This window comes from Ictidomys tridecemlineatus, chromosome 10 (genome assembly GCF_052094955.1).
Source record: "Ictidomys tridecemlineatus isolate mIctTri1 chromosome 10, mIctTri1.hap1, whole genome shotgun sequence".
Taxonomy (NCBI): domain Eukaryota; kingdom Metazoa; phylum Chordata; class Mammalia; order Rodentia; family Sciuridae; genus Ictidomys; species Ictidomys tridecemlineatus.
In genome coordinates, this window is record NC_135486.1 from 47,092,975 (window position 1) to 47,120,229 (window position 27,255).

At 43.4% G+C, this 27,255-nt stretch overlaps 1 protein-coding gene across 2 annotated transcripts in view; it reads left to right on the forward strand.

Moving 5' to 3' along the window:
• Window positions 1-27,255, forward strand: part of Mtarc2 (mitochondrial amidoxime reducing component 2) — a 37,118-nt gene that overhangs the window by 2,133 nt on the left and 7,730 nt on the right. For both annotated transcript variants that reach the window (XM_078022854.1, XM_005335858.5), the window contains exons 2-6: window positions 4,038-4,211; window positions 6,802-6,961; window positions 7,953-8,093; window positions 24,475-24,536; window positions 24,750-24,821. In XM_078022854.1, coding sequence (XP_077878980.1) covers window positions 4,038-4,211; window positions 6,802-6,961; window positions 7,953-8,093; window positions 24,475-24,536; window positions 24,750-24,821 — 609 coding nt within the window. The remainder of the gene's footprint in view (window positions 1-4,037; window positions 4,212-6,801; window positions 6,962-7,952; window positions 8,094-24,474; window positions 24,537-24,749; window positions 24,822-27,255) is intronic.

Sequence of the window (27,255 nt, forward strand, 5' to 3'; positions counted from 1 at the left end):
TTAGCCATGGTCCTGTGTCTGTGGAGGTGGGGAGGGTTGCAGATAGATAATTCAAGGAACTTTCTAGCAGAGGGCCATTTGTTGCCCTAGTTTCGTGCCAGGACACATGTATGCACTGTTCTTTGAGGATTGCTATTCTTTAAAGAAATGTGGAAAACTTCAACTTTCTTAGAGAAGTGTTGTGTGTACACACCACCTAACTCAAGGGCAATATTCTGTTCCCTACCCTCATTCCAGATTTCTAATACCGGAGATATTTTTTTCAAACTACCCTTTCCTGAGATTCCCATCCCAGTCTAAATGAATGAGAATTGCCAAGGGTAATGTCAGTTTGTGTGGAGAGTTTCTACCAGGTGATTCTGACACTGTGAAGAATCTTATCTGGGGCTATTAAGAGCGAGAAAAGGCTTAAAGCTTATTCAAGTATGAAGGATTAGAAAAGTCTGCCTATTGCTAGCGAGACTTCAGGCACAGTGGTACTGGGCATCCTCCAACAAACTGGGAGAAGTAGAATCTCATAATGCATATCCCCCCCAAAAAAAGGGCATGTGCTGCTTTCTTCCCCACTTGAGACACTGAGGTTATTTCAGAGATTTCCAGTTCTTGTTTGTGCTTCCTCGGACTATCAGAATTCCTGTCATTTTCCTATTGACACTGCTTTGCAGTATCTGTTGCTACCATGAGAAGAAAGTATGTGTCCTTTGCTTATGCTTGTGTCCTTGGCTTCTGCTACTGTGGGAATCCTAAAAGAAGTAGAACTGGGTTCATTTTCACTTGTTCTGAGCAATACATTCTTGAGCAGGGGTGGGGTGAAGATTGAGGTGGAGAGAGGGCCATGATATACAATGCAATAGATGCTGAGCTAAATTCAGTCCCGTAGATTAGCTGATTTAAACGTCAACATTCTTATGGGCTAGATATCACTATCCCCATCCTGCAAAGAAGGAACCAGTGTCTGAAGGATGAGTATCTCACCCCAGATCATAAACCCAATATGTGCTAGAGGGATTTGAACTCCTGTGTGAGTACAGCATTCATGCTCTTTCTGTGAAACCAGTGTGGTAGGTAGAAGTGTCAGGATTTCACAGAGGATCAGAAAACCTTGGACAAAGTTATTTAACCTCTGAGCTTTAGTTTTCTCATTTGGGAAAAAAAAAATTAAAAAGTTGAACTTGTTGTTCTGACCGCGCCCTTTATTTATCAAAGGGCAATTGATATTCAGAGCAGGCTTTCCAGAAAGAACTCTGCTCAATGGCTGCTGTTCTCTGGACTTGAGAATAAGGTAACACAACTACACCTAGAATGCAGGCCTCCTTTATTTAATTCCAGCCTGCACCTTTTGTTTTAGGAACTGTTTGAAGCTAAGATTTTCTTCTAAGTGCTCTCTGCTGCAAACTGCTAGAAGAATTTTGTTCAAAGCTCTTGGAATATTGTGCTTGAACCTGGCAGCCACCCTGAGCTTTGAGGTGTTTAAAGCTACCCAGCTGAATGCTAGCTTTGTGATGCTGGGAGGGCATGGCCTCCCATTCCCTGACCTTGTAAATCCCCATTCATGTGTGAATTGATCACTTATCTCTGTTCCTGTTTTCCTCCTTGCCGGGTTTCTGAAGGCTCAGGGGTCTCTGTGACGGCTCCTCTGACCTTAAGGGTCTGCAGAAAGAGAGAGAGTGAGAGCACTCGCTGACCCCTTTTATTGAGGAGAAGCTATTCAAATGAGGCAAGGGGTCAGGTTTCAGGGGGCTGAGTCTGTCTTCATGATGTCCACTGTCAGCAGGTTGACTGACACCTGGGTAGGCCACACCCAAGGACACAGTAAGAGAAGGGGTCACACACAGGGCATTTCCATGGAAGATTCTATCCTAAACAGGGCAAGGGGTTATATTACAAAGGAACAGGTGAGCATAGCTTCACCCATGGGGCTGTAGCAAGACACACCCATTTCTGTGACTGAGCGCCTCAGCACCCAGCTGGGGAGTGTAACTCAGTCACTCCTAAGGTTGGCCTCCCACACCTCCTCTCTGTCCTTCCAGCTCCCCAGACCAGTTTGTATCTTGGGAAACCGTTGGTGACTCAAGACACTGTTGCTCTTTTGGGAAATCTGAGCTCTGGGCTTTTACACTCATCCCCCTACCACATGTTGTTGATTTACCCTTAAAATTAAGGTGCTGACTTTTAGTATTACCAACTAGGTTTTAATAACTCCGTCATAAAACCCACCCTCCAGTCTTACCCTTTCTCTCAGATCTGGTGGAACAGAGCTAATTATTCATTCACTGGGTATCATTTGTCTGTAGGAAGTGAAGGATATCATTACTCAGGTGACAGGGTGATGAGGTGGCGGGGGAATTTTACAGATGGCAAGCTTTTACCTTTTATCCTTGTCTCTGTCTTCCCCAATGTTGAACTCACTGAAAGTTGCCACTTGCCCTTGTAACTGTAGTTAAAAACCTCTAGCTACCACTTCCCACTGTTAATTCCAGAAATTGACTCCCATGTTATTATACAACAGGCTGGAGCTAAGGGTGGGGTCGTGAGACACTGTGAAGGTCTAAGGTTGTAAGGGTTAGATGGGAGATGAAAAGACCCAGGGAGGAACTGTCAGAAATGATGTGTAGACAGATGTCATTCCTGTTTAGACACCTGTCTGGTTGTGTGCAGATCTCAGAGGTAGTCTTATCTGGGTATGGGGCATGTTGGAAGCCATGGTATAGGCTTTGGGGAGTTTAACCAAAGCGAATGTCTTAGTCCATTTTCTATTGCTAAAACAAAATATCTGAGATTAGGCAGTTTATAGATAATGAAGGTTTATTTTGGTTCTAGAGGCTGGGAAATCCAGGAGCATGGTGCTGGCATCTGGTGAGGGCTTCTTGCTGCATCATAACATGGCAGAAGGGATCACATGCATGCCAGAAAGAGCTCACTTTTAGAGCAAAACTACTCCCTTGATAACCCATTAGTCTATGAATGGATTCATTCAGTTATTTCCCAAAGGTCTCACCTTCAAATACCATTACCACAGGAATTTGAGGATTAAGTTTCCAACACATGAAAATCTGAGGAACACATTTAAACCACAGCACAGAGTGATCCAGGTCTCTGCACCTATGGATAAGACTGGAAATAGGGAATGGGGTCAGCCCCAAGGGAAGGACTATGAATTAGGCAGGGATTCCCTGAGTTACAGAACCCACTCCAGGTCTGAGCAGATCAGAGAACCCTGGAAACCAAAGACATCTAGAAAGAAAGGTGACCTCCTCAGAAGGGTGGGACTTACTGACCAATATCGCCAGATCTTGAGAAGAGAGTAGTCAAGCCAATTTCTAGTGTGCCTTTCCACTGCCATACTCTTACACCATCATGCATGCCAGTTGGTGGTGGTGGGAGGGCATGGGCTACTGCTATTGTCTGCTGGCTTCATTACAGGGACAGTTTAGTTGGAACCTGCAAGGACTGTGCTGATAGGGAGGTTCCTGATGTAAGACTGGAAAGGGCAGGGACAGAGCCCCCCATGTGTGCTGACGTGGGAGTCCCCATGGAGTAACCTCAGACAGTCCCATTTGGCTCCAGTCATATTTTGGAATATTCTGGGGGAGGGAGCTGCCCCTCATTCTGGAAGAAAGGAGCTGTCCTTCCATCCTGCTCACACCTGGAAAGCCTCTTGCTTTCATTTGCTTCCCACTCATCCTTGCCCACAGAGTTCCTCACCTGCACCACTTCTCTGCAGATAGTGATTTTGAAATTTTTTTTCCCCTGGGAGTGATCATTCATGGGGTGCAATCCAAATCTAGCTATCTTGTAGATAAAGGTATCCCCGACTGGGCAGCTCAGGCTCGCCCCCAGATAAGCAGCCAGCTCCTTTTGGGGACAGCAGTGTTTAGACCCAAAGAATTGGACCTAGCTAATAATTGTCTAGGAAATATTTGTTGGATCCCCAGTCAGGAAAGATGGAGGGTTTTGAGGGGCTAAAAAGCTAAAGGAAAACGCTTGAGAGGGTGGAGGGGAGTTTTCTGAGTGTGTTCTCATTTGCTTCTCTGAAGGTTTTGGCTGGTGATTAAGGAAGATGGACACATGATTACTGCCCGGCAGGAGCCTCGTCTTGTGCTGGTCTCCATCACTTATGAGAACAACAGCCTGATCCTCAAGGCTCCCGACATGGAACAGCTGGTTTTGCCTGTTAAGCAGCCTTCTTCAAACCCGCTCCATGACTGCAGGTGACTCCTTGGGGACATCCGGGTACTGCAACAGACCTGATTTTTCTTAAGTCTCCTGCTTGTGTTTGCTAGTTTGTACAGTAGATGATGGAATTAGCAAAGGAAATGTTTAATAAGAGAAGCATATTCTGGCTTGGGAGCAGGAAATGCTCAAGCGCCAGTAGGCACTGCAGAGTATTATTTTAAGGGTACCCAGGACTAGTTTTAATTGGGTATATCCAGATACACAGACACGAAAATGTCTATCACAAAGAAAGAAACTGCTTATGCTAATGGATCTGTGGAGAAGGTTCAGTCTACCACAAGGGCCATATACAAAACCACCAGGGTTGATCAGGGAGCAGATGGAGCAAGGGGTAAATACTAGCAAGAGCCTTTACTGTAGTTTCTGCAAGGCAGGGTTTGCAGGCTTAGGATATGCCGGTTTGAACAATTTCAGCAGGCTCTGGGATATAGAAGTTGTTTCTAGAATATCTGGTACTTACCCCTGGGGCAATTAGGGCAGAGCAATAGTGGCCTAAGGATAAGAACTCAATACAGGAGGTGGTTGAGGTATAGGCCCTGGGTAGGTCAAAGGGCAAGTCATATTTGCAGGCTGTGTTAGTCTGCTTTTTATAGTGGTGACCAAAATACATGACAAGGACAACTTAGAGGTCTAGGTCGATGCCTGGCTGACTCCATTGATTTGGATCCTGAGGTGAGGCAGAACATCATGTTGTTAGAAAGCTGCTCAGCTCATGGCAGGAGAGAGAGAGAGAGAGAGAGAGAGAGAGAGAGAGAGAGAGAGAGAGAGAGAGAGAGAGGAGAAGAGAGAGAGAGAAAACTACAGCAAGCACACATGACAGCCAGGGGGCAAGGTATGATTCCCAAGGATACTTTCCTAGTGACCTACTTCCTCCAGCCATACCCCACCTGCCTAGTAGTCCATTCAAATTGTTAGGACATAAAATGGATTAATCCACAGATACAGTTACATCTCTCATCCAATCGTTTCACCTTTAGACATCCCTGCATGGACTGACATGAGCTTTCTGGTGGGGGATATCTTATATCCAAACTATAACATAGGTAATTAGCCTACTAATTGGCTGGCCCAGGAGCAGTCCCTTTAACATCAGCAAGGCCCCCAAATGTCAAAGCATCAAAAATACAGAGAATAGAAAGCATTATTAATTTAAGTATAAAAAGGGTACAGGTGCCCATGTGCCCATCATTCAAGTTGGATGCACCTTTATTTAGAATTGTCAGCCCCCCAGCCAGGCAGACAGGGGGTTACTGGAGATGTTGCCAACTGTGTCTTGGCGCTGGATGATAGAGATGTGGAGCTTTCCAAGGTGAGTGTAGCTTCTGAGGTCTGCAGTCCATTCTTAGGTACCTTTGCAGGAGGTGGTGGTGGGGATTTTCATCTCTGGCCAGAGACCTTAGGCCTTGGCTTCCATTTGGTCTGGGGACCTCGGATGGACTGTCAAGTTCCCTGGTCTTGCCCTTTGATGTGAAGTTCTGGAGACTTAAATGTTTGTCATGATATGTTGCGGATACTTTGGTAACCAGCTGAGCATGTCTGCCTGCCTGCTCTCCTTCCTTCCTCCTTCCTCCCTCTCTCTTTTTTTCCTTTCTTCCTCTTCCCTCCCTCCCTCCCTTCCTTTCTTCCTTTAGGAGGGGAATCCAGGCTCTATTACTGAGCTACACCTCCAGCCCCTAAGCTGAGCTTTTTAAGTGCGTGGGAATGGGTGTTGTGAAAAGATGCCAGGGCTCAGGGGAGAGCCTCAGGTTATTCCCTGGGCCCTAATCTTATGATTTTCAAACAGAACTTCTGAGCTGAAATCCATCCTTTATATTTCCCCAATGTTTCAAAAAGTCTGAGACACTAGTTTGCTGAACACAGTATTTCACTTAATTATCTTAAGCAAATCTTTGAGGGGAATATCATCAATTCCACTTTACAAATTAGGATACTAACCCTTCTATCACGGTCACACAAAGATAGGTGCTGGGATGTGAGCTCACCTGCTGCCCAGGCTTTTGCTTTTAGTGCCTATGTGCAGGCAGGGGAAACACTTCCACAAATAACATGTTTTGAGGCAAATAAATTCACGGAGGAGAAAAGCCATTGCAATTCAGAGTTAGAAGTTTGTGGGTCAATGTTTAATGGGTTGAGTGATGGGATCAGTTGGTGACCTGGCAGACTTACTCTGTCATTGACAGTAAGCAACTTTTTTCTTCAAGGATCTCCACTTCATTGCACAGGCAGCACTCTAGGGAAGCACAAACCCTGGGTGGAAAGGAGACCGGGATGTTTTATATGCACATTAGGATTTGGGAAGCTCTTCTCAGAGTACATTCTACACCCTCCCCAACTGGGCTCTGCTGCTGCCTCGATTTGGCCTAAGGTCCATTCAGTAGCCACTCTGCATTGTACAGTGCATTCACGTAAGAAAGTCACCCTGTGGGGCTGGGGATATAGCTCAGTTGGTAGAGTGCTTGCCTCACATGTACAAGGTTCTGGGTTCAATCCCCAGCACCACACACACACACACACACACACACACACACAAAAGAAAATCATCCTGTGTTCTTGTGACCTTTCTAGGCTATTTGGCCTTGACATTAAAGGCAGAGACTGTGGTGATGAGGTCGCTCAGTGGTTCACCAACTATTTGAAAACGGAATCCTACAGGTTGGTTCAATTTGAAACAAGCATGAAGGGAAGAGCGTCAAAGAAAATTTTCCCTTCGGTACAGAATTACCAGGTGAGCTCACAGATCCTCTTCATGTCCACCAACCACACTTGTCTTTCTAGCTCTCTTCCTAGCCCACAAGAACCTCTCTGGTGGCCCCAGTTAGGAAACCATGGTAGCGGCCAGGCGGGTGGTCCTAAAAGTACAACCTGGGTAGAGATACCACGGATAGAGAGGAAAGTGGAAAGAGAGCTGTGTCAACATGCACGGAGGAGGACAGAACACGGGAGATGTTGCTGGAGGCAGAGCCTGAGGTGACTTACAGGTAGACGGAGACTTAGGAGAAAACCAGAGAAGCAAAAGTGAGAAGGTTGGGACTAAATCAAGGTTTCCTGAAATAGCAGAAGCAGGCTTTCTGCAGGCTTCCCGTTGTGCAGCATGCTTATTTCAGGGCCTTGGAAGGGACTTCCTCCCAACGAAAACTGCCTCTGTATCAACCATGGTCCAAAGACCAAGGCCTTTGACCAAGGCCAGTGAACCAGTGCTTAAGATGCAAGTACCCTGGGAATTTGCTACCTGTAGCCATGGAACTACAAGTTCTTTGAGGGTAGGGGGTTTTATCTGTTTTGTTCACTGCTATTTCCTCATCTAGAAGAGTGCCTGCTCCCCATAGGTGCTTAATAAACACATCCTGAGTGAATGGGTATTGTTGAACTAGTTCTTACTAGAGGGTAGCTGATTGGCAGCAGATGTTTCTCTGATGAGGAAGAGGGAAGGACTGCTGCTGGGGACAGGGGTGAGAAACATGGGAGAGGAAGTCTGGAAAGTAATTTTAGCCAGGAGCCAGTCCAGGCTGCTGTCCTGTCACTGTGTGTGTGGATAGGAACCATGTTTCAGTGCTGAACCTGGCTAGTTTCTAAGCCCACACTCACCTCTGCCTCCTGAATACCACTTCCCTCTTCTACACTTGAATGGGTTTGATTCTGGACTTGGCTTAGCTTTACGGCTGGTCTAAGCAATTTCATGGTATTGAGAGGTCTGATGGTGTTGTGTTCTTGGACAGGTGGCTTATCCAGACTGCAGCCCAATCCTGATCCTCTCAGAAGCCTCCCTGGAAGATTTGAATACCAGACTGGAGAAGAAAGTGAATATGGAGTACTTCAGGCCAAATATCGTGGTGACAGGCTGTGATGCTTTTGAGGAGGTAAGTGACCTGCTGACTTGTGCTTGGAGAGGCTTAGGGATCTGCACTGACTCAGGTTCTCCAAGTCCTTCCTTCCAGTTCACCAACTTTGTGGAGTTGCTCATTTATTTCTACTGCCCTCAGCTCCCTGGCCTCAAGGGGGCGCTGCTCACCCTTTAATATGTTGGCTCCAGGGCATAGAAGACTCCAAATCACAGCAATTCTGAGGCTGGAATATATAATCACAGCTCAGGGAGAACTAAAGGGAAATAAAGATAAAGAAAACAGCCATTTCCTACTTTTCGGCACCACCCAGAAGTGCTCTCAAAGATTTGAGTCCCGGGCCCCAAATTGAAGGATAGAGGGAATCTGCCTTTGAACAGTGCCCCTGGAGACACTGTTTACTGTGGCCTGAGTTCTCTTCCAGAACACCTACATACTCTCATAATGTAACTGGCAGCAAAAATTTCCACCCTCTTCAAGCACACCCCATTGTGGCCTTAAAGGGACAACTACATCAGAAGCCAGTCATGATCCTGTAATCTGCACAGGACATGCACCTAACTGGGTGTTGCTGGGTCCTAGGAACCATCAGCAGTCAGACATTAAGCATGGGAGGGGGAGGCTAGACATTTTGAGTATGGGAAGTAACAATGACAGATATCATTAACTGAACGAATTAATCACTTCATGTAATTATTGGATCCTCAATAATTGGTTGACCCTGTGCAGGGAGTCTGTATTATTAGCCCCTTTTTATAAGGAAACAGAGGCTCTGAAATGTATAACTTTGTACAACAGGTAAGTGGCATTAGAACCAAGACTTGCAGTGTGAGACTCTGCAGAGTGGGGGCGGTGATTCCAGTGTAGAGACCCAAGTCGTTAACTCTGAGAAGAACAGCTCTCCAGTAGCCCAATTCTTTGCTCCTGTGGATGACTGCACTTCCTTTAGTGTGAATACAATGTCCTCCTCTCATTGGTTGGCAAATATTGTCCTTTAGGTTAAACCTTTTTCGAAGAACCTAGTTCAAATCTTTAGATATGTGCAAGAAATATTTGATCATTATTCTATTATCTGATAATTTAAAAATATCAGTGCATACGGAAGTTGTCTGCTTATTGATTTTTATCTTGTCATTTGCTCTATAGTTATTTATTTATTTTGCAGTGCGGGTTGGGAGCTGAACTAAGGCCTTGTATGTGCTAAGCTTGTGCTCTACCACTGAACTATACCCCAACATTGTTAAATTTTAACAAATTCATGCTCTGTTATGGGCCAGGCATGGTGTCTAGGATCCCTGAATATAGAGATGAAAAGATGGGGCTCTTGCCCTTCAGGATGTTCCAGTATGATAGACACAGCCATGAGAAATGACAGCCCAGCATGAGAAATGTCTTAGTGTACACACTTACAATGTACCAGGGATGCCTAGAAGTGGAAAATGCTTAAATCTGCCTGAGGAAGGGAGGTATGGGAGTGCAGAGGTGACAGATCAAGCCACCAGGAGCAGTGCTATACATCTGTGTATTTGGGTCTTCTGTGGTTTAGGCTGGAGAAGTTGGAAGGTCTTTGTGGGTAAAGGAAGCACCCAGTTGGAAGGCCTACGCAGGAGAGGCCGTAATCAAAGAGGTGCCATGGAGTATCTCAGAATCACAGGAGTACCGGAGGGAAAGAGAAACAGCAGGAGGAGGCTGGGTGGGGGACTGCTACCACAGCAAGGAACATGGATTTTAAACTGTGAATATAGAGGAGCTGGTAATGATTCTGAACAAGGAAGTTATGATTGGCATTCCTCCAACAAATATCTGCTGAATGCCTACAGTGTGCCAGACGCAGTTACTCTGGCAAGTGCATTGAAAGGAGGAAAGCCTGAGGCAGATAGGCCAACGCCGCGGTCAATCACCAGGTGGTCTCTTTTCTAAAATGCATCTTAGCAGGCCTTACCTGAAGCCTATAGCAGCATCCAGGTAAGGTCTGTGATTCTTCATTGGCAGCACCAGGCCAGATGAATTTCCTGCTGAGGGTACCTGGAGAGGCTCTGAGTGAGGAGATGTAGGAATGGTGAAGGTAAGAAATGAGGAGGCTGTGAAAGATGTTGGAGGGGAAGAGGCCCCAAGGGACTCAGCCACTCAGGTCTCTTTCTTTCTCCCCCAATAGTAAATCCAGGTTCGATGAAACCTGAGCTGTAGACAATCGGGGACGCTTTAAGAACAAAAGGAACATCAAGCCTCATTTAATTCTGGGAAAATGACTAGTAGAGTGTATCTAAGAATAGAAGCTGGGTGCCTGGCGTACACCTGTAATCCCCCTGGCTCTGGAGGCTGAGGCAGGAGGATCACAAGTTCAAAGCCAGCCTTAGCAGCTTAATGTTGCCCCAAGCAACTCAGCGACACCCTGTCTTTAAATAAAAGATTAAAAAGATTTAAAAGGACTGGGGATATGTCTCAGTGGTTAAGCATCCCAGGGTTCAATCCCTGGTACAAAAAAAAAAAAAAAAGAAAGAAAGAAAGAAAGGAGTCATAAAGATTGGATAAGAAATTAGTTCATGAAGCAAAAGTTCCTTCTTAGAGCTCTTTAAGTTTATCCAATATTTTCTGAGAAAATTTCTTTTAGGGAGCATGCTTTTTCTTGATTTGTCTCCACTGAAGGGTAAATTGTTTTGGTATTAATTTTGGGTTGAGATCTTGAGTCAAGAAAATTAGAAAGTTGCTTTCATCCCTGGCTGAAGAATTTTTGCTGTACTGTGCCTTAAACTTAACTTAAGGCTAATGAAACCCTAATCCTGTTTTCAGGCAATCTGAACGGGTAGAGTCTTTTTTTAAAAAATGACAAAATGTACTCTCAAGTTCCTTCTTTTATTCCTGCATTGGGATTGGCTAACAGAAATGGTAAATAAGGTCAGACACTCTTAATTTTCTGGAAAGTCCTCTGGTTATGCACATTAAAGAAAAAAAAAAACTCCTTAGTATGAAATGATGCTATATTGCTGATTTATTCTGCCTTATATTAGGAAGCCCTGTAGTTAAGAGCCTGATGCATTAACCTGTCTTCTTGGTGCCATTACAAAACTATAACCTTTTCAATGAGTGGTACTCTATTAAATATTAATGGAAAATGATAATGCACATAAATATTTAATAGAACAACTTATAACAAAAAATAGCAAACCTAAGCATGGTGCAAAAATTCAGGCTATTGTTATTTTATTATTATTATTATTTTTTTATTATCATTGCAAAAAATATAGAGCAATAGGAGAATGTATTGTGCAATATTTACTCTTTGTGGCCCAAAAGTACTTTTTTTTTTTTCATGTAACTCAGAATATTCAGCAGATTTCAAAAAGCTTGGGCCAGTGTGGTGTGTTTGAGTTCTGGGAATGCAGAGCAATGAAGTTTAGAAATAAAGACATTGACCGGTACTTCTTATCTCTGTGGTTGACCATTGTGGGGGTCACTGTTTCTTGAACTTTGTTCACTGTCCTCCTGAGCTGGACTTGACATTTTCTTTGGGATGCCTTGTTGGTGTCAGTCCTCGCTCCACATCACGAAAGAACTAGAGCCAGGCACTGAGGCAGATGCCTGTAATCCAGAGACTTGGGAGGCTGAGGCAGGAAGATCAGCAACTTAGGCCTCAAGCAACTCAGCAAGGCCTTGTCTTTAAATATTGAAAAGGGTTGGGGACGTGGCTCAGTGGTGAAGTGCCCCTGGGTTCAACCCCCAGTACCAAAACGTAAGTAAATAAATAAATATTTTTTAAAAAAGAAACTTCTAGAGAAAAATCTGCTTCTGTTCTACAACTGCTTTTGAAGTCAGGCAGTTTTGGTTTGAATCCCAGCTCCGCCACTCACTGGCTGTGTGAATTGGCTCTTCCCAGCCCTATCCTTTCTAACTGGTGAGATACAGAATTTTGGCAAATCGTCATTAACCAGATTTTTTTTTAGTTCCTGATGACCTGAGATGGGTCTAATGAGGTTTTATTTGGCTGCTTGGATGACACTTTTTTTTCCTGCTAAAAGAACAGTTATTTCTACCTGGCTTCAGGGATTTGAGCTATTAATAATGATAATAACTATATGTAATATGTATATATATAAATACTTTTTGAGGTTTTTTTTTTTTTTTGGTACTAGGGATTAAACTCAGGAGCACTTTATCATTGAACTACATTCCCAGTCCTTTTTACTTTGAGACAGTCTCACTAAGTTGTTTAGGCCAACCTTGAACTTGTGGTCTTCCTGCCTCAGCCTCTGGAGTTGCTGGGATTACAGGCGTGCCTCACTGCACTCCTAGTAACACTGTGGCTCACATTATTGAACAAGGTAGCAGGCACTGGACCAAACCCTTTGTTTGCATTATTTCATTTAATTCTTCTTGATACCCTTTTGCAGATTGAATCACAACTCATTATTGGGTTATAGTACCACTTTAGTGGGTCCAGACCAATATTTAAAAAAAAAAAAAGGAATAGAATATAGTAAAAGTATTAGAAGGTATTAGAGTAAACAATATGTAGAAGGATTAGGAGTGTTTAGCACAACTTTTGTTTGTTATATGCTGTGTGTGAATGAGAGAGAGGATTAGGAAATAATGTAAAATGTAATTTTCACTATAGGTCACATTGGAAGATGCTCCATAGTTAATTAGGTAGGTAGCATTTTGTTTGTTTGTTTTTCCTGAGGTCACCAAAACACAATGTCTTGTTTTTTCTTTTAATTTTTTTATTTGTTCTTTTTTAGTTATACATGACAGTAAAATGTATTTTGACATGTCATATATACATGGAGTATAACTTCCCGTTTTGGGGGATGCAAATGATGTAGAGTTATACTCATTATGTATTCATATATTAATATAGGGAAATCATGTCTGATTCATTCTATTGTCCTTCCCATTTCCATTCCCCTTCCCTTCCCCTGACTCTGCCCTGTCCAATCTGGTAAAACTCCCCTTCTCCCTCCCCCCATCCTATCTATTGTGAGTCAGCATCTGCATATTGGAGAGAACATTTGGCCTTTGGTTTTGGGGATTGACTAATTTTACTTAGCATGATAGTCTCCAGTTCCATCCATTTACCAGCAAATGCCATAATCTTCATTCTTCTTTATGGCTAAGTAATATTCCATTATGTATATATACACCACATTTTCTTGATTCATTCATCTGTTGAAGGTGGCACCTAGGTTGGTTCCATAACTTAGCTATTGTGAATTGAGCTGCTGTAAACATTGATATGACTGTATCACTAAACTATGCTGATTTTAAGTCTTTTTGAGTATATGCCAAGGAGTGGGATAACTGGGTGAAATGGTGGTTCCATTCCTAGTTTTCTGAGGAATCTCCATACTGTTAGAAGCCAAAATGATTAAAAAAGGGGGACAGGGATGAGGGATTTCTTAAGAATTTGTTGACAGAATTTCTTTACTTAAGGAGATCTCCTATGTTTTCTTTTTGGTTTACATCTCAGTAACTTGAAATATTTGCCAGAGTCACTCTTAGGTGCTGGGAAAGAGGGAGTTGAGGCGTGTCAAGCCCCTTTTCTATCAAGAAGAGAAGAGGCTGCTTCTGGGGGGCTCTCCCCCACCTCCTTCAGTGTTTCCTACTGCAGACCCTGAGTGAAGGAGGCACCCCTTGGGAAGCCCGTGGCCAGGATACTGAGTGAAAGGTAAAGTAAGAAGAGATGCACAGAGGTCCCCCCGGCCAGCGGATCTCATGCCGGCTGCGCACTGGACCACCTGGGAGCCTCAAGCAAGGCTGATACTTCTGTCTGAGATGTAGCCTGGGCAGAAGGAGCTTTTAAAGCTCCCCAGGTGATTCTAGCATGAAAACTGCATTCCTCGGGTTTTCTTGGTGTAGCCACACTGATGGTTGTCATTTGCATAGAAAAATCCCATGCCACCCTGAGCACGCAGCCCTGGCTCATCATTTAAACTAGCAGCACAAGGTTGATTTACCCAAAATTTCTACACTTCTCCCCTCCCCACTCAAGACCGATACAGATCAACAGATTACCAGCCATCAGATTGCCTTAGTCATTTCCTCCTAAAGATACAAGGAGTTTAACCTGGGCTAAGATAGTGTTTCTGCAAGCTGATCCACCATCTCCCCAGACTTGCTGGCTTACTGAATAAATCTTTATCTTTGTCCCAAAATGTGTCCTCCATTCATGGGGCTGTTTTTTTTGGAGTGGCGAGTAAACGGACTTTGATTCAGTCACACTTGGAACAAATGCAATCAGCAGGAGGTACATTTGTGCCTGAAACCAGGGTGGTTCTTCCCTGGTGAGTTTGTTTTAAACCTCCCTGAGCAATACTTTTTGATATTAAACGTTAGCAGGTTTAATATCAAGATTTTAAAGGTTCTTTGCAGTCTTGGAATTGTATAATTCCTTGGGCGTTTTCTTCTCTCTGTTAGTATGTGCATGTGTGTGTACATCTTCCTGAACACTTTAAATCATTTATAGATTACTTACCATACCTAATGTAATGTACGTGCTATGCAAATAGTTATTATACTGTATTGCTTCAGGAATAATGACAAAAAGAATCTATCCGTGCTCAGTACAGGTGCAATCTTTTGATCTGCAGTTGAGTGAACCTGAGAATACCCAAGGGCGGACCGAGCTATGTTCCAGCTCTTTTGTAAATGAACTCATTTAATCCTCAAATTGCTTAAGAACGATTTCTCAGAATTTCTTTCACAATACCTTTTTCTAGTTTACCCCTGACCCTGTGCGAACAGGGATTTTATGGGAGACCTGTTGAACTGAATCAGAGGCAAGGATTTGCTTTTTGAATTGATCGCAGCTCACCCATCTCTACATGTTGTCATCTCTGATTGAGGAGACCCTAAGTCTTTGATGACAATTGTACGTGGGTATTCCTTTTGAGCAGTACCGTACATGAACACATGTTCATAAATCTCAATTGAGGAATAGTCACTTGCTTTACCATGTCACCCAAGAGACAAGCCCATTAACTACGAATGCTGACGTAGAGATGGAAGGGTAGAAGTGGGTAGGACTCATCTCATGGGAACCTTACCACCCACATCTTTCCATCCCTGCCCTCTGGAGTGCTGTGACTCACGGCCTGGACCAAAGGTGTGAAAGAGCAGCCAGTGCATCCCAGGTTGCCGCTGTTTGTGAACTGGCTTGGTAGTCCCACCTGGCCCCCACTGACCCTGCTGTTGCAGTGTGGGGTCCCTTAGCATCTCTGACAATCAGGACCCAAGCCCCAAGGGGGGACTAGGATGTCTTTTGTCCACTTGGGCACCATAATTCTCCTGGTTTTAACTTCCCTTGGTATGTGAGTGGTACATGTACAACCACATCGGCTTCACTAAGTGTCCGAATCAGTGCAGACACATCAGACATCAACGGCCATGTCTCAAGATCTCTTCTTTCCTTTGTGTAGCCTACTGCTACTGGTGTTCCTAAAAGCAAGTGGTGTTCCAGGAACGGAAGTCAGCTAGCTTTAAAGAAAGTCTTAATCTGTTATCCTGTCCTTTCCCCAAGATTTTCCAGGTCCGAGTATCCCAAACAACAAACTTTCTCCTGGCAATTTGTTATGCATTTCAGGGCAATATTATAAAATTAGGATATTGCAAGTCAAGTGCAAAATTAGAAATGTGCCTCTTGTGTTTCTGTAGGTGCATATGCCTGCTATTGAGTAACATGAGGATACTTGTAATTTAAGGATAAAATATACTGCTTCTCTACACAGTGCTGTTCACACATGGGGTCTCAAGAAAGCCTCAGGGAATCAGGGCTCTGGAAAGCTTTTTAATGATTCAATTCAAGAAACTTTTTTGGATAAAGTTAGGGTTTTTTGTTTTTGTTTTTAGTATAAAAGTAATTTTTAAAGTAACACATCCTGGATGGGGGTGAAACTTAATGGGAGAGCCCTTGCCTAGCATGCACAAGGCCCTGGGTTCCATCCCTAGAACTGCAAAAAAAAAAAAAAAACCAAAAAGAAACTAGTAATACAACCTCTGTATTTTCTGTATGTAATTTGAAAAATTAAGTGAAGTTTAGTGAAAGTAAAAAAAAAAAAAAATCCATCACATTTTACTATCAAAGGTGGCGTAAGATTACTTTGTGTTGTGTTTCCAATATCATGGATATAAACTCCACCATTTTCACATTATTGATTGATTGATTGATTGATTGTGGTGCTAGGGTTGAAACCAGGACCTTGCACATTCTGGGCAAGTACTCTACCACAGAGCTTCATCCCCAACCCCCATCATTTCACTTAATGGTATATGGCAAACATCCTGCTTTGCAAATCCGTCACTAGCAATGGCTTTAGAGCTTCCTATTAGTGCATCATATGATTCTGCAATAACTTACTTAACTATTCCTTTGTTATTGAGCCTGTAGACAGTTTTCCATTTTCCGTTACATAATTAATGTTTTATAAAACAGTCTTCTTCTACATTTCTAAATTTATTCTTAAAAAATACTAAATCAGCGTTTTAAAGATTCTGCATGTGTATCACCAAGTTACTTTCCAGAAACCTTCTACCAGTTTGCCTTCCCACAAACTGAGCCTCTTCATTATACCATTGCCAGCAATCTATAATCTTTAAAAGATTATAATTTGATAACTGGAAAGTAATGTCTCAGTTAAGTTGGTAAAGCTGGGTGTGTGGCCTCCTGCCTTATTCAGTTGCTGAAGGAAATCTAGTCATTTAATATGCTAGTTTTACTTCATCTGAAGAAACTCACATCCTGCAAGTTCATACTCTCAATGTCAAAGTTCTGAAACATTCATGTTTGCAGAAAGAAGTTCCTGGGTGCTGAGCTCTGAGATAGATATCAAAATTATAGAAGTGAACTCAGTGTGTCTGTCTCCCAGTGTCTCTGCATCAAGGGGGACTGAGGCATTGCAGTACTGATGACGTCTAAGATGAGACATCACTCTTCCCAGAGCTCAGGAGAAAGGAGCCCTCAGGGTACGCTCTGTTGTATAGGATGTACTGAAGATTTGCTAGGAACTGGATCCAAGTGCAGGGAAAAATGCCAGTGGGTTTTTTGTAGGGAGAGTGATCAAATTTTGGACTAGGACATTAAGGAACACTCGTTTGCTTGTATGCCTTAGAAGTGGAGAAACAATCTTTGAGTCAGGTCAGCTATACGGTACAAGGGGAAAATATATATTTGGTCTTTGTCTCTGGTTGCTGGCACAGAGCTCCTGATTCTTGGAATTTGTTGAGTGAGAAGAGTGAGATGAACATCTTTTGTTATTCACAATGAGCCCCTCCCAATCGTACCTGAGTTTATGGTAAGGAATCAGCTCTTGAGGGGAGTGGAAGGTGTCTAGATAGCTTTAGGATGGGGTTGGTCACCTGAAAAGCCAAACCATGATTAAAGGGATGGGACTTTCAGGTGCTGCCTTGAACCTGATGAAAGGGAGAGGGTCTAGAGGTTGAGTTCGGTCATCGGTGGCCGACGATCTCATCCATCATGCTTATGAGACTGGTGACAGACGAGAGTGGTGGGAACATGAGATGAAGAGGAAATTCTATCAACAGGGCCCACTACACTGATCTCCACATGCTTTTTATTGTTGTTTTTTAAGCAATTTACCTGTGGTCCTATCTGAATAAGTCAGTAGGGCAAAGTACATTCCTCAGTGAACAACCTGCTACTTGCCAGAGAAATGCAGACCCAAAAGGCTCCTCCTTGCCCATAAGAAGAACACACCCTGAAGGGGAGGATTTTTGTAACCTTTCCACAGACCAGATTCCAGAACTCAGAGAGACAGAGTAATTAAAAGCAAAACCTTCTAACCATCAAATCTGCAATAACAAGTTCAATTAGCATGGCCAAAGTGATCCAGCATTGCTTGGATCTTTAGCATGTCATTATAATGATCTTACCCTCTATGGGGTAAGATCATGCACACTGGGTATTTGGAAGCCTAATGCAACCCTGCCATCAGTCAGAAGTCAAGAGGAGGACCTGGATGGACTTTCTGGAAACTTCCCTGGAACCCCCAATGAAACTGGAGGGCAGGAGGGGTGCACGGTCCCTCTCTTCTCTGATATAACCCACTGTCTCCCTTGAGAATGTCCCTTTTTCCTATCCTTTCTAATAAACTCATGCCTGCTACCCTGAACGACATGTCTGAAATCTTTCTGGCATAATCACAAGAACCAGTGATCGAGGACATCTGTGGTCACTTTGGCTCTGTGATGGCCTTGCTGTGCAAAAAAAATGAAACCTCTGTTAAACCACTGAAAGAAGGAGTTCAGAGAGCTTCCGAGCTGGCAAAATTAGAGGTGCTGAGAAGGTGGTGTGCCTGAGAGGGTCTAGGGACTTGACCCTACCCCTTACCCTATGCAGCTCTTCCATTTGCCTTTTTCAGAGTTAAATTCCTTATTAATAGGCTGTTAACAGTAAAGTGCTTTCTGAATTCTGGGAGTCATTCTGTACATTGTCAAACCTTTTTAGAGAGGTCAGACATGGTGGGTGGTGCACGCCTGTAATCCCAGCAACTTGGGAGGCTGAGGCAGGAGGATCGTATTTTTGAGGCCAACCTCAGTGATTTACTAAGCCCCTCAGCAACTTAGTGAGGCCCTGTCTCAAAATAATAAAAAGAACTGGGGCTGTAGCTCAGTGGTAAAACATCCCTGGGTTAAATCCTCAGTACAAAAATTAAACAAAATAACCTGAAGAGAGGATGTGGGAACAGCTAAGTATTTGCTAAGAAGCAAGGGTAGCCTGGTCTTGACAGTGGCATCTGAAGTGGGGACACTCTTGTGGGACTGAGCCCTCAATGTGTTAGAATTGAACTGAATTGAGAGATGCCCAGTTGATGTCACAAAATTGCAGAAAGTGTTGGAAAAGAGTACGTATTTGGTGTCAGAGGAATCTGAAATTAGACTAGCTAGACTAGGATGATTTTTTTTTTAAATGCATGGTTGGGATTATAGTGATTCTTTTAAATTAAAAAAAAAGAAAATTAAGAATTGTCCTAAAATGTCAAATAACTTAAAAATCTTGGGTGGAAGCTTTGCAGATATATTTCTATAAATGATACACAGTTATTTATACAGATTGGACATTTGGTCAACATTGGATGGCTTATGCAGGTACAACCATGGTCCCATAGATTAGAAAGGAACTGAAAAGTTCCTGTTGCCTAGTGACAATGTAGTCATCATAATGCTATAGGGCAAGGCATTACTCCCCTGCTCTTGGTGATGCTGGTATAAAGAAACCTACTGGGCTGACAGTTGTAGAAAAAGATAGCACATACAATTAAAAGACTGTGCCTTTGGTTTATGCATTGAACTGTAATTTTATTGTTATTGTAAGTATATTCCTTTCACTTATTAAAAAAGTTTACTGGAAAACCAGATGCTGTGTTACAGTAGCAGCAGCCTCATACATCCCTGTTTACCATATATCTTGATTACACTGGATACAATTAGATGGCCCCTAAGTGAACGAGATGCACTGCTCTTGTTGCCATTAAGAGGCCATACAGCCTAGTGGTGGAGTAGGCTATTCCATCTGTGTTAGATGTTTGCACAATGACAATATTGCCTAATGACACTTTCTCAGAATGTATCGCTGTTAAGAAATACATGACTCTGAGAGTGTGTGCGTGTGTGTATACTGTACTATTTTCACTCAGCAACATCTTAACATTATTCAGTGTTAATACAGGTTCACATCCTTCTTTTTATTGTCCTAGTAGTAATTGTTGTCCATACACCCCATGTGTATTTAGCCTGTTATTAGTTGCTGACTTTTTGAACTTACTGTAATCATGTGGGGTCATCAATAACAAATCAGGAAAATTGCTAGGGATTTCAACAAACCAAAAAGTTTTGTTTATTTGCTTCTTCATTCCCTCAATTTATGCCACAATGGTTAAAATTGCTTCTATCAATTTTATGTACAATACAGTAGAGAAATTTTTGGTTTTGTTGGTACTGAGGATTGAACCCAGGGGCACTTTACCACTGAGCCACATCCCCAGCCCTTTATTTATTTGTTATTATTATTTGTGGTGCTGGGGATTGAACCTAGGGTCTTGTGCATGTGAGACAAGCACACTACCAACTGGGCTATATCCCCAGCCTTTTTATTTATTATTTTAAGACAGGGCCTCTCTAAGTTGCTGAGGCTGGTCTTGAACTTGTGATCTTCTGTCCATAGCCTCCCCAGCCATTGAGACCTTAGGCATGTGTTACCACATCCCACATACAATAGAGTAACTTTTGAGTAGCTGTTAGAAAGTCAGGAGCTGGAAAAAAGACACACTAAACTTGGGCTTGAGATTAGGAGGGAAGAAAGGGCCAAGATGGTGCAGTAGGTGGCCTCCCAAAGGCTGTCCATCTGATTTGAATGGATGATCTGATCTGGACATGAAAGGATAATCCCTTTCATAGCCCATTGCCAAAGCAGGCCACTCATTCTAGCTTGTGCTGTCTTTCCATCTTACTCTCAGATGTCTTTTGTAAGGATGAATTCCACAAAGCTGAGGCCCTGATGTGTAACGATTCTCCATTTATCTGGAAGTTTCTCTTCTTTCATTTAAAAAATTCCGTGGTTTTCTCTCTTGACTCTAAATGTTCCCAGAGACCTGGATTTTGTCAGACTGCAGATAGGCTGTTAACCAGCAGGGGCGCACTGCCTGCCTCCAGCGTTTGTTTTTATGTTCCGAGATGACCTTGGGACCTTGCTGGATAGTATAACTCAGTAAATTATGTGGTCTGGTGGAACACAACAGAAAGGTAAAGCTCAAATATTTTTTTCAGTCATTTAAAATTTATTTTCCTTTAAGAACTGAATTAATTACATTTAAACATAACTAGCTCAGTTTTTTCCACTGTAGATAATGTTTTACACCAAGATGTGAAAAAATGATCAGATTAGGAGGAATGACTTTAGTGATTAATATTGCAGAAAGTAATAAGAGCTGGCTGATTACTGGGGGTGCTGCAGACAGATAGTTCTTAGGAATCCCGACTAAGCAGTCAACCCTGGTAACAGCGTAAGAGCAGATGACCTGAATCTGTCTTGTTGAGCTAGGAAATCTAACTGCACTTTACAGACTTCGCTGATGTCTAGCATAGTCATGATGTAGAATATTCACAGATATGTGACTTTGAAATATTAAATTCGTCCTCACTTGGAAAAGGCAATTGAACATAAGGCGCTTGGGGCATGGGATTCCTTCAGCCCTGCTTGGTTGTGCTGTTGCTCCCTTTCCTGTGGCCGCAGCGCCCCCGTGTGGTGAAGGGCGTCCAGCCCTTCCCTTCCCTGGACTGGAGCTGTAGTATTCTGTCATACCCCAAGGGAGACAGCACGGTCCACCAGTAGGTTTGCTGTTTTGAACCCTGAGTGTAATCAGTCTTGACTTGGATATGGAGATTCCATTCGGTACATGCTGTGTCCTTGAATTTTACAAAGGTTACAAGTTCATCTGCCAACTAGTTGTTTGGAAGATGTAACTCCTTTCCACCCAGAAACAGTTTCCTAAAGTATGGCTGGGAACCCAGGGCATTCATAGAGTTCTTTCCCTCAGTCTGGCTGTGGTCATATCAGGTGAGAGATTTCTGAGTTTTGAAGACACCAAGTAGGTATCAGAGAACTTTCGGGGTATTAGGGGTCAGGCGGGAGTTTGCCTCTGAAAGAGGACCAGGCAGAATGTGGTCGTCAGCAGCACAGGGAGAAATGGAGTGGTGTTAACCCCTACCCTGTGCTCTACTCTGTCTCTTGCAGGGGGAGGCTTCAGCCTTCTCTCATGCCCTCTGAGGGGGAGCAAAGCAGCAGATGCTCAGGGATAGATTTAATTTCCTTAGACTGATTTCTCATTAAATCCCTTAGACTCGGGGTCTTCAGAAACTCACCTGAGTTGATACTACTAATGGCAGCCAAGCCCAGGGACCCTGTCTGGATCCTGACTGGCTGGATTTAGCTGATTACTTGCATTAAGAAACAGGAAAAAGAAAGAGTGAATTTTATGCTGTTTGATCAAAGTGGGGAGAAACAGCTAGATTGCTTGTCACCTGGTCCCACAAAAGCAGTCATAATTTATAGAAAAAAGAAAGCCAGGTGATACACAGAAGCAGATTTAGTTCACTTATGCTAGACAGGCCAGGGCAGGGCAGTCTCACTCTCAGCTTCTGTGGCCAATCCAAGCCAGGGGCCGAGTGGGGGCCAGGGACAGACCCTGAGGTTTTATTTTCAGCATAAGGAAGTTGCTCTCAATTTTAGTGGGGTCTCCAAAGTCATTCTGTTTCAATATCAGGAAGCAGCTTCAAGAACATTATTTGCTCCAATTATAGATGGTGGTGTTGTCCAAGGAGCCTGTAGTGAGCCCCATCCCTCATGCCTCCTGCTTGTCACCTGGAGAACAGGACAGCAGATTGTCATGTGAAGTTCAAGCTTTAAATCAGTAGGTCTCAGCAGAGATGGCATGGGTGCCTTAAAGATGAAGAACCCCGATGGCTTCCCAGTTAGCAAGAGAGGCCTTGGTCTTTATATAGCTCTACATGCCCCCTCCCACAAGGATGTAATGTCATATATGCTATTAAAGGTAGTTCTTACATATTCATTATTTTGAAGTAAAGGCCCTTGAAAACAGCAGATGCAAGGGGATCACACTGACCTTTGTCCTGTTCCTTAAAAGCAGGAGGTGAAGTTCCCATGAGAAAGATGCATTCCCCAAAAGGATATGAAGAAAGTCCCCTTCTTATCAGGGAGGGGAAGCTGAGGCTGGGGGGGGGGGTCTGTACAAACCAGCCTTGGGGAGCTAACTCTTCCAAGTCACTTCTCTACCCCATTGGCTGCCCTTGCCCAGACCCTCTGACCTGTCACGTTTTCATAATTTTACTACTCTTTGTCCAACTCAGTATTCGTGTTCAACTCTCTGTCTTTGGGTCTTAATTTCATTATGAAGGCTCCTGTACAAAGTGAATTGTAGTAAATAAATTTGCATGCCTTTCTCCTATTGATATGTTTTATGTCAACTTAATCCTCAGGCTGAGCTGAAAATCCCTAAAGGAACAGAGGTAAATTTTGCCTCCCCTATAATATTGTCCATATAACCTCCATATATGGGTTCATGTATCTAGTTGTATATATGTGCACAGTCAGCCCTCTATGTCTGCAAATTCAGCCAACTGCAGATCAAAGATATTCAGAAAAAAATTGCAATGTGTGCAGACCTTTTTTGTCATTATTTCCTAAACAACTATTTACATAGCATTTACATTATATTAGGTTATATACGTAATCCAGAGATTATTTAAAGTATATGGGAAGATGTGCATAGATTATGAGAAAATACTAGGCCTTTTTGTATTAGGGACTTAAGCATTGCAGATTTTGGTATCCAAAGGGGGTCCTGAAAGCAATTTCACTGGATGCCAAAGGAGTACTGTATGTAAATGAGTGTCTGTATATGAAAATAAAAAAATTATATGTGTACATATAATTAGTCCATTTTTCTCATATGTGTATGTATAGATGTCCATATGTTTCTGTATATGTGCCTATATGCATGTTTATATATGTGTATATGTTTGTGTGTATGTGTTTGTGTATATGTGTGCATGTTCGTGTGTATGTATCTGTGTGTATGTGCATGTGTATGAGTATGTATGGGGGAATTAGGAGCTGGGTAGTTAAAAGTCCTGCTTTTATAATCAGAAAGATTTTCTGATTTAGCTGCCCTACTACATCCTCTTTGTGTGACGCTAAGAAAAATTTTGTAATCTCTCTAGGCTTCTGTCTCTTGGGATAAAATAGGGATCTTGATAGTAGCTCCCTTGGAGGTGTGAAGATTAGTTGAAGACCCTAGGCAAATGTTGGTGGTGCCGGCTGTTCAAGCAAGGCACAGCCAGTGGCCGTGGAATGTCAGTGCGAGGTCAGGAGGTAGCAGTGTTGGATAGTGAATCATGACTGACTCCCCTTGGGGGATGTCCCACTCATCAAAGAACCTCAGTTTTAGCTTCCCTTCCATCATAGCTTAGCCATGAGGAAAGAGTGGGCTTATCTTGCAAGCTGTAGATCTCGTTGTATACCAGTAAATTAGTCTTTTCGTTAATTCTGATGGTTATGGCAAACTGCCACTCTGTAGGAAGTCTGTTCTTGCTGTGATGACAGAATCAGGGTTTTGAGTCTGACTCAAGAGGTAGACCCCTGAGGCTGGGGTCATGGCTCAGTGGTAGAGCATTTGCCTAGCATGCATGAGGCCCTGGGTTCAATCCCTAGTTCTGGGAAGAAGTGAACCCTGGACCCATCCACATGTGACAGTTCTTGATGTCTTCTTGTGCTGTTTTCTTCTGCTTGATTCATAGTTGGTACCAGCCAAAAAAATGAACAACAAGATCCAAGAAGCCTTCCTCTTAAAATATACCTTTTCTTTCCTTCTAGGATTGCTGGGATGAACTCGTCATTGGTGATGTAGAAATGAAGAAGGTCTTGGCTTGCCCCAGGTAAGGATTCTCACTAAATTTCACCTTTGGGGTACGGAATGCCTATTGGTTCTTTTTTTAAATTTCAAAACAATAACCTTTAATTTTCAATATTTCTAACCAGCATTTTTTTCTGTACATGTAAATATATATAACACAAAGCATAATTGAATAATATGTGCACAGTGCCATTGGTTCTTGAATGTCACCTAACCCATGGTTATTGTGTGACAGGTGCATTATGACCACGGTGGACCCAGATACTGGAATCATAGACAGGAAGGAGCCGCTGGAAACCCTGAAGAGGTAGAACAACAAGTCCAGTGTTTTTAATATTATCCAAATACCATATGGACCTGAGGGTTGGGTGCTATGTCAGCCATGAGGTGCATGTGACCTTTCATTCCAGAGCCCCTGCCACTCTGCATGCCTATCAATTATTATAAATGATTTCACCTTTGGTGCTTTTATAAATTTTTAGTTATATAATATTCCATTCTGAAGTTTAAATGTCTCTCATATCATTTTTTTGTTGTTTTATTTTTGTAGTTCTGGTGATTGAACCCAGGGATGTTCTGCCATTGAGCTTTATCCCCAGCCCTTTTAAAATTTTTATTTTGAGACACAGACTAAATTACTGAGGCTGGCCTTGAGTTTGTGATCCTCCTGCTTCAGCCTCCTGAGTTGCTGAGATTACAGCAACTCAGGAGTTTCTGAGCATGTGCCCAGATTCTTTCCTGTGCATGGGGGGATAGTAGACATTCTTTTTATTAATTAATTAATTAATTAATTAATTAATTAATTGCTGGGGTTGAACCCAGGGGAGCTTGCCCACTGAGCCACATTCTCAGCCCTTTTTATTTTTTTGAGACAAGGCCTTGCTAAATTGCCAAGATTAACTTACCATGCTTCTGGCTCAGCCTCCTGACTTGCTGGGATTATATAGGTCTGTACCACCATGCACAGCTTAAGTAGTAGACATTCTTTATTCAGAGGTGGCAGTAGCCCCCAGCTGCCAGCCTCAGCCCCATTTTGTACCTTGAGTCTTTCCATAGGCCTTTTTTTTAAATGTGTGCAAGCCAGAAAAAGAGGCACACTGCCAACAGGTTACATAACTGAGCGCATGCTCACAAGCACATGTTTATGACCTTTGGTACATATGCTGAATCAGGGTGTTCATGACTTTGGTTACATACTAAAAACGTAGCCTGCCAGAAGCCCTGGCAAGGGAGCCTAACTATGGCCATCTTGAACCCGCTCTATAGGGATTCCTCACCACACAATCCCTGTGTTGGAGGTCTTCCACGATGATCCTTTAGGGAGGAGGGCAGATCCTGCATCCATAGGCCATAACAACAATGTAAGCTACAAAAACATAGAATCAGAAAACAAGTCCCAGCATCTGGGGTTACTAAAAACCACCTCCAGTTTCATCCCATATTGAGGTGGCAATAAAAGACTTTCCCAGTCACGTCCACTTGTTTGGGGATATAGTCTGGATCCACCTGGGTAGTCTGGCAGTAGAACTCACAGGGACTTCCGTGCATACTCAGCAGGCAGATGTGTTTGCTACTCTGGTGTAGGTGTGTGTCCAGTCCACAACAGTGATGGCAAGGACACACCTACAGATGAAAGGACAAAGCACTTACAGGTACAGGTACAGGTACAGGTAAATCACTTCCATCTGGGAGAATGCATGCAGCTTTGAGTCCTGGAAAGCACGGTGGCTGCCTGTGGCAGCTCTCCTGGGTGCTCCCACACTCATAGCTTGATCCTGAACTCCAACAGGTTCTGTGTGCACTAGCACTCGGGAACTTCGAATTGGCTGGAGGAAAATAATAAACATGATTTATTTATTTTAAAAAATTTTTATACCTTTATTTTATTTATTTATTTTTTTATGCAGTGCTGAGGATCGAACCCACTGCCCCACACATGCTAGGCAAGCGCTCTATCACTGAGCCACAACCCCAGCCTTTTAAAATCTGTGTCCCAGCCACAGGGCCTGGCCAAGTCACTTGTATGGGCCGCGGAGGGGCGATGGGAAGGGGATTCACTAGTCACCTATGGTATTACAAGGAGGTCACCCTCCAAACCTTTTCCCCATGGGGCTAGCAGGGATACCCAACCCATGTGGGGTCCTTTATTGCCCAGGGCCAGGTCCACTCCACAGTTTTCCCCTGATTCAATCCAATGGGAGTGGGCAAATGAACATTCCCTGGCTGCCCAAACATAGGCTTAAGTACGACACCCTTTGTTGTCACCTGGACCTGCACTGGTGCTGCTATGTGGTGCCGCAAAGCCTCCGCAGGAGCTGGTGCCTCTCATGGGGCCATTCACACTTGTTCAGAGCTCTCACAGTTGCCCACAGGTGCTGTGAATCACCCCATGGAGGGGGTGTTGACTGCAGTCCTAAGTCCTTGCTTAAGCAGGTTGTTTTATCCCTATTAGGCCTGCAGCCTGTGGGTGATATGGGACGTGCAGCTTCCATTGAATCATACCTGAGGTCCCATCACTGTACATCCTGACCCGTGAAATGAGTATCTGGGTCACTCACTATTGTGATGGGCCAGCTGTACAGGCTGTCAACACTGTCAGGGTGTGAATCACAGTGAGCTGGTTTGCTTGACCTTTGGGCCAGGCAAACACCAAGCCTGTAGCCATATCAACTGTTATCAAGGCAAACATGGACCACTTCAGCCTCAGTCAAGGGCCAATGTAATCCTGCCATCCTGTCAGG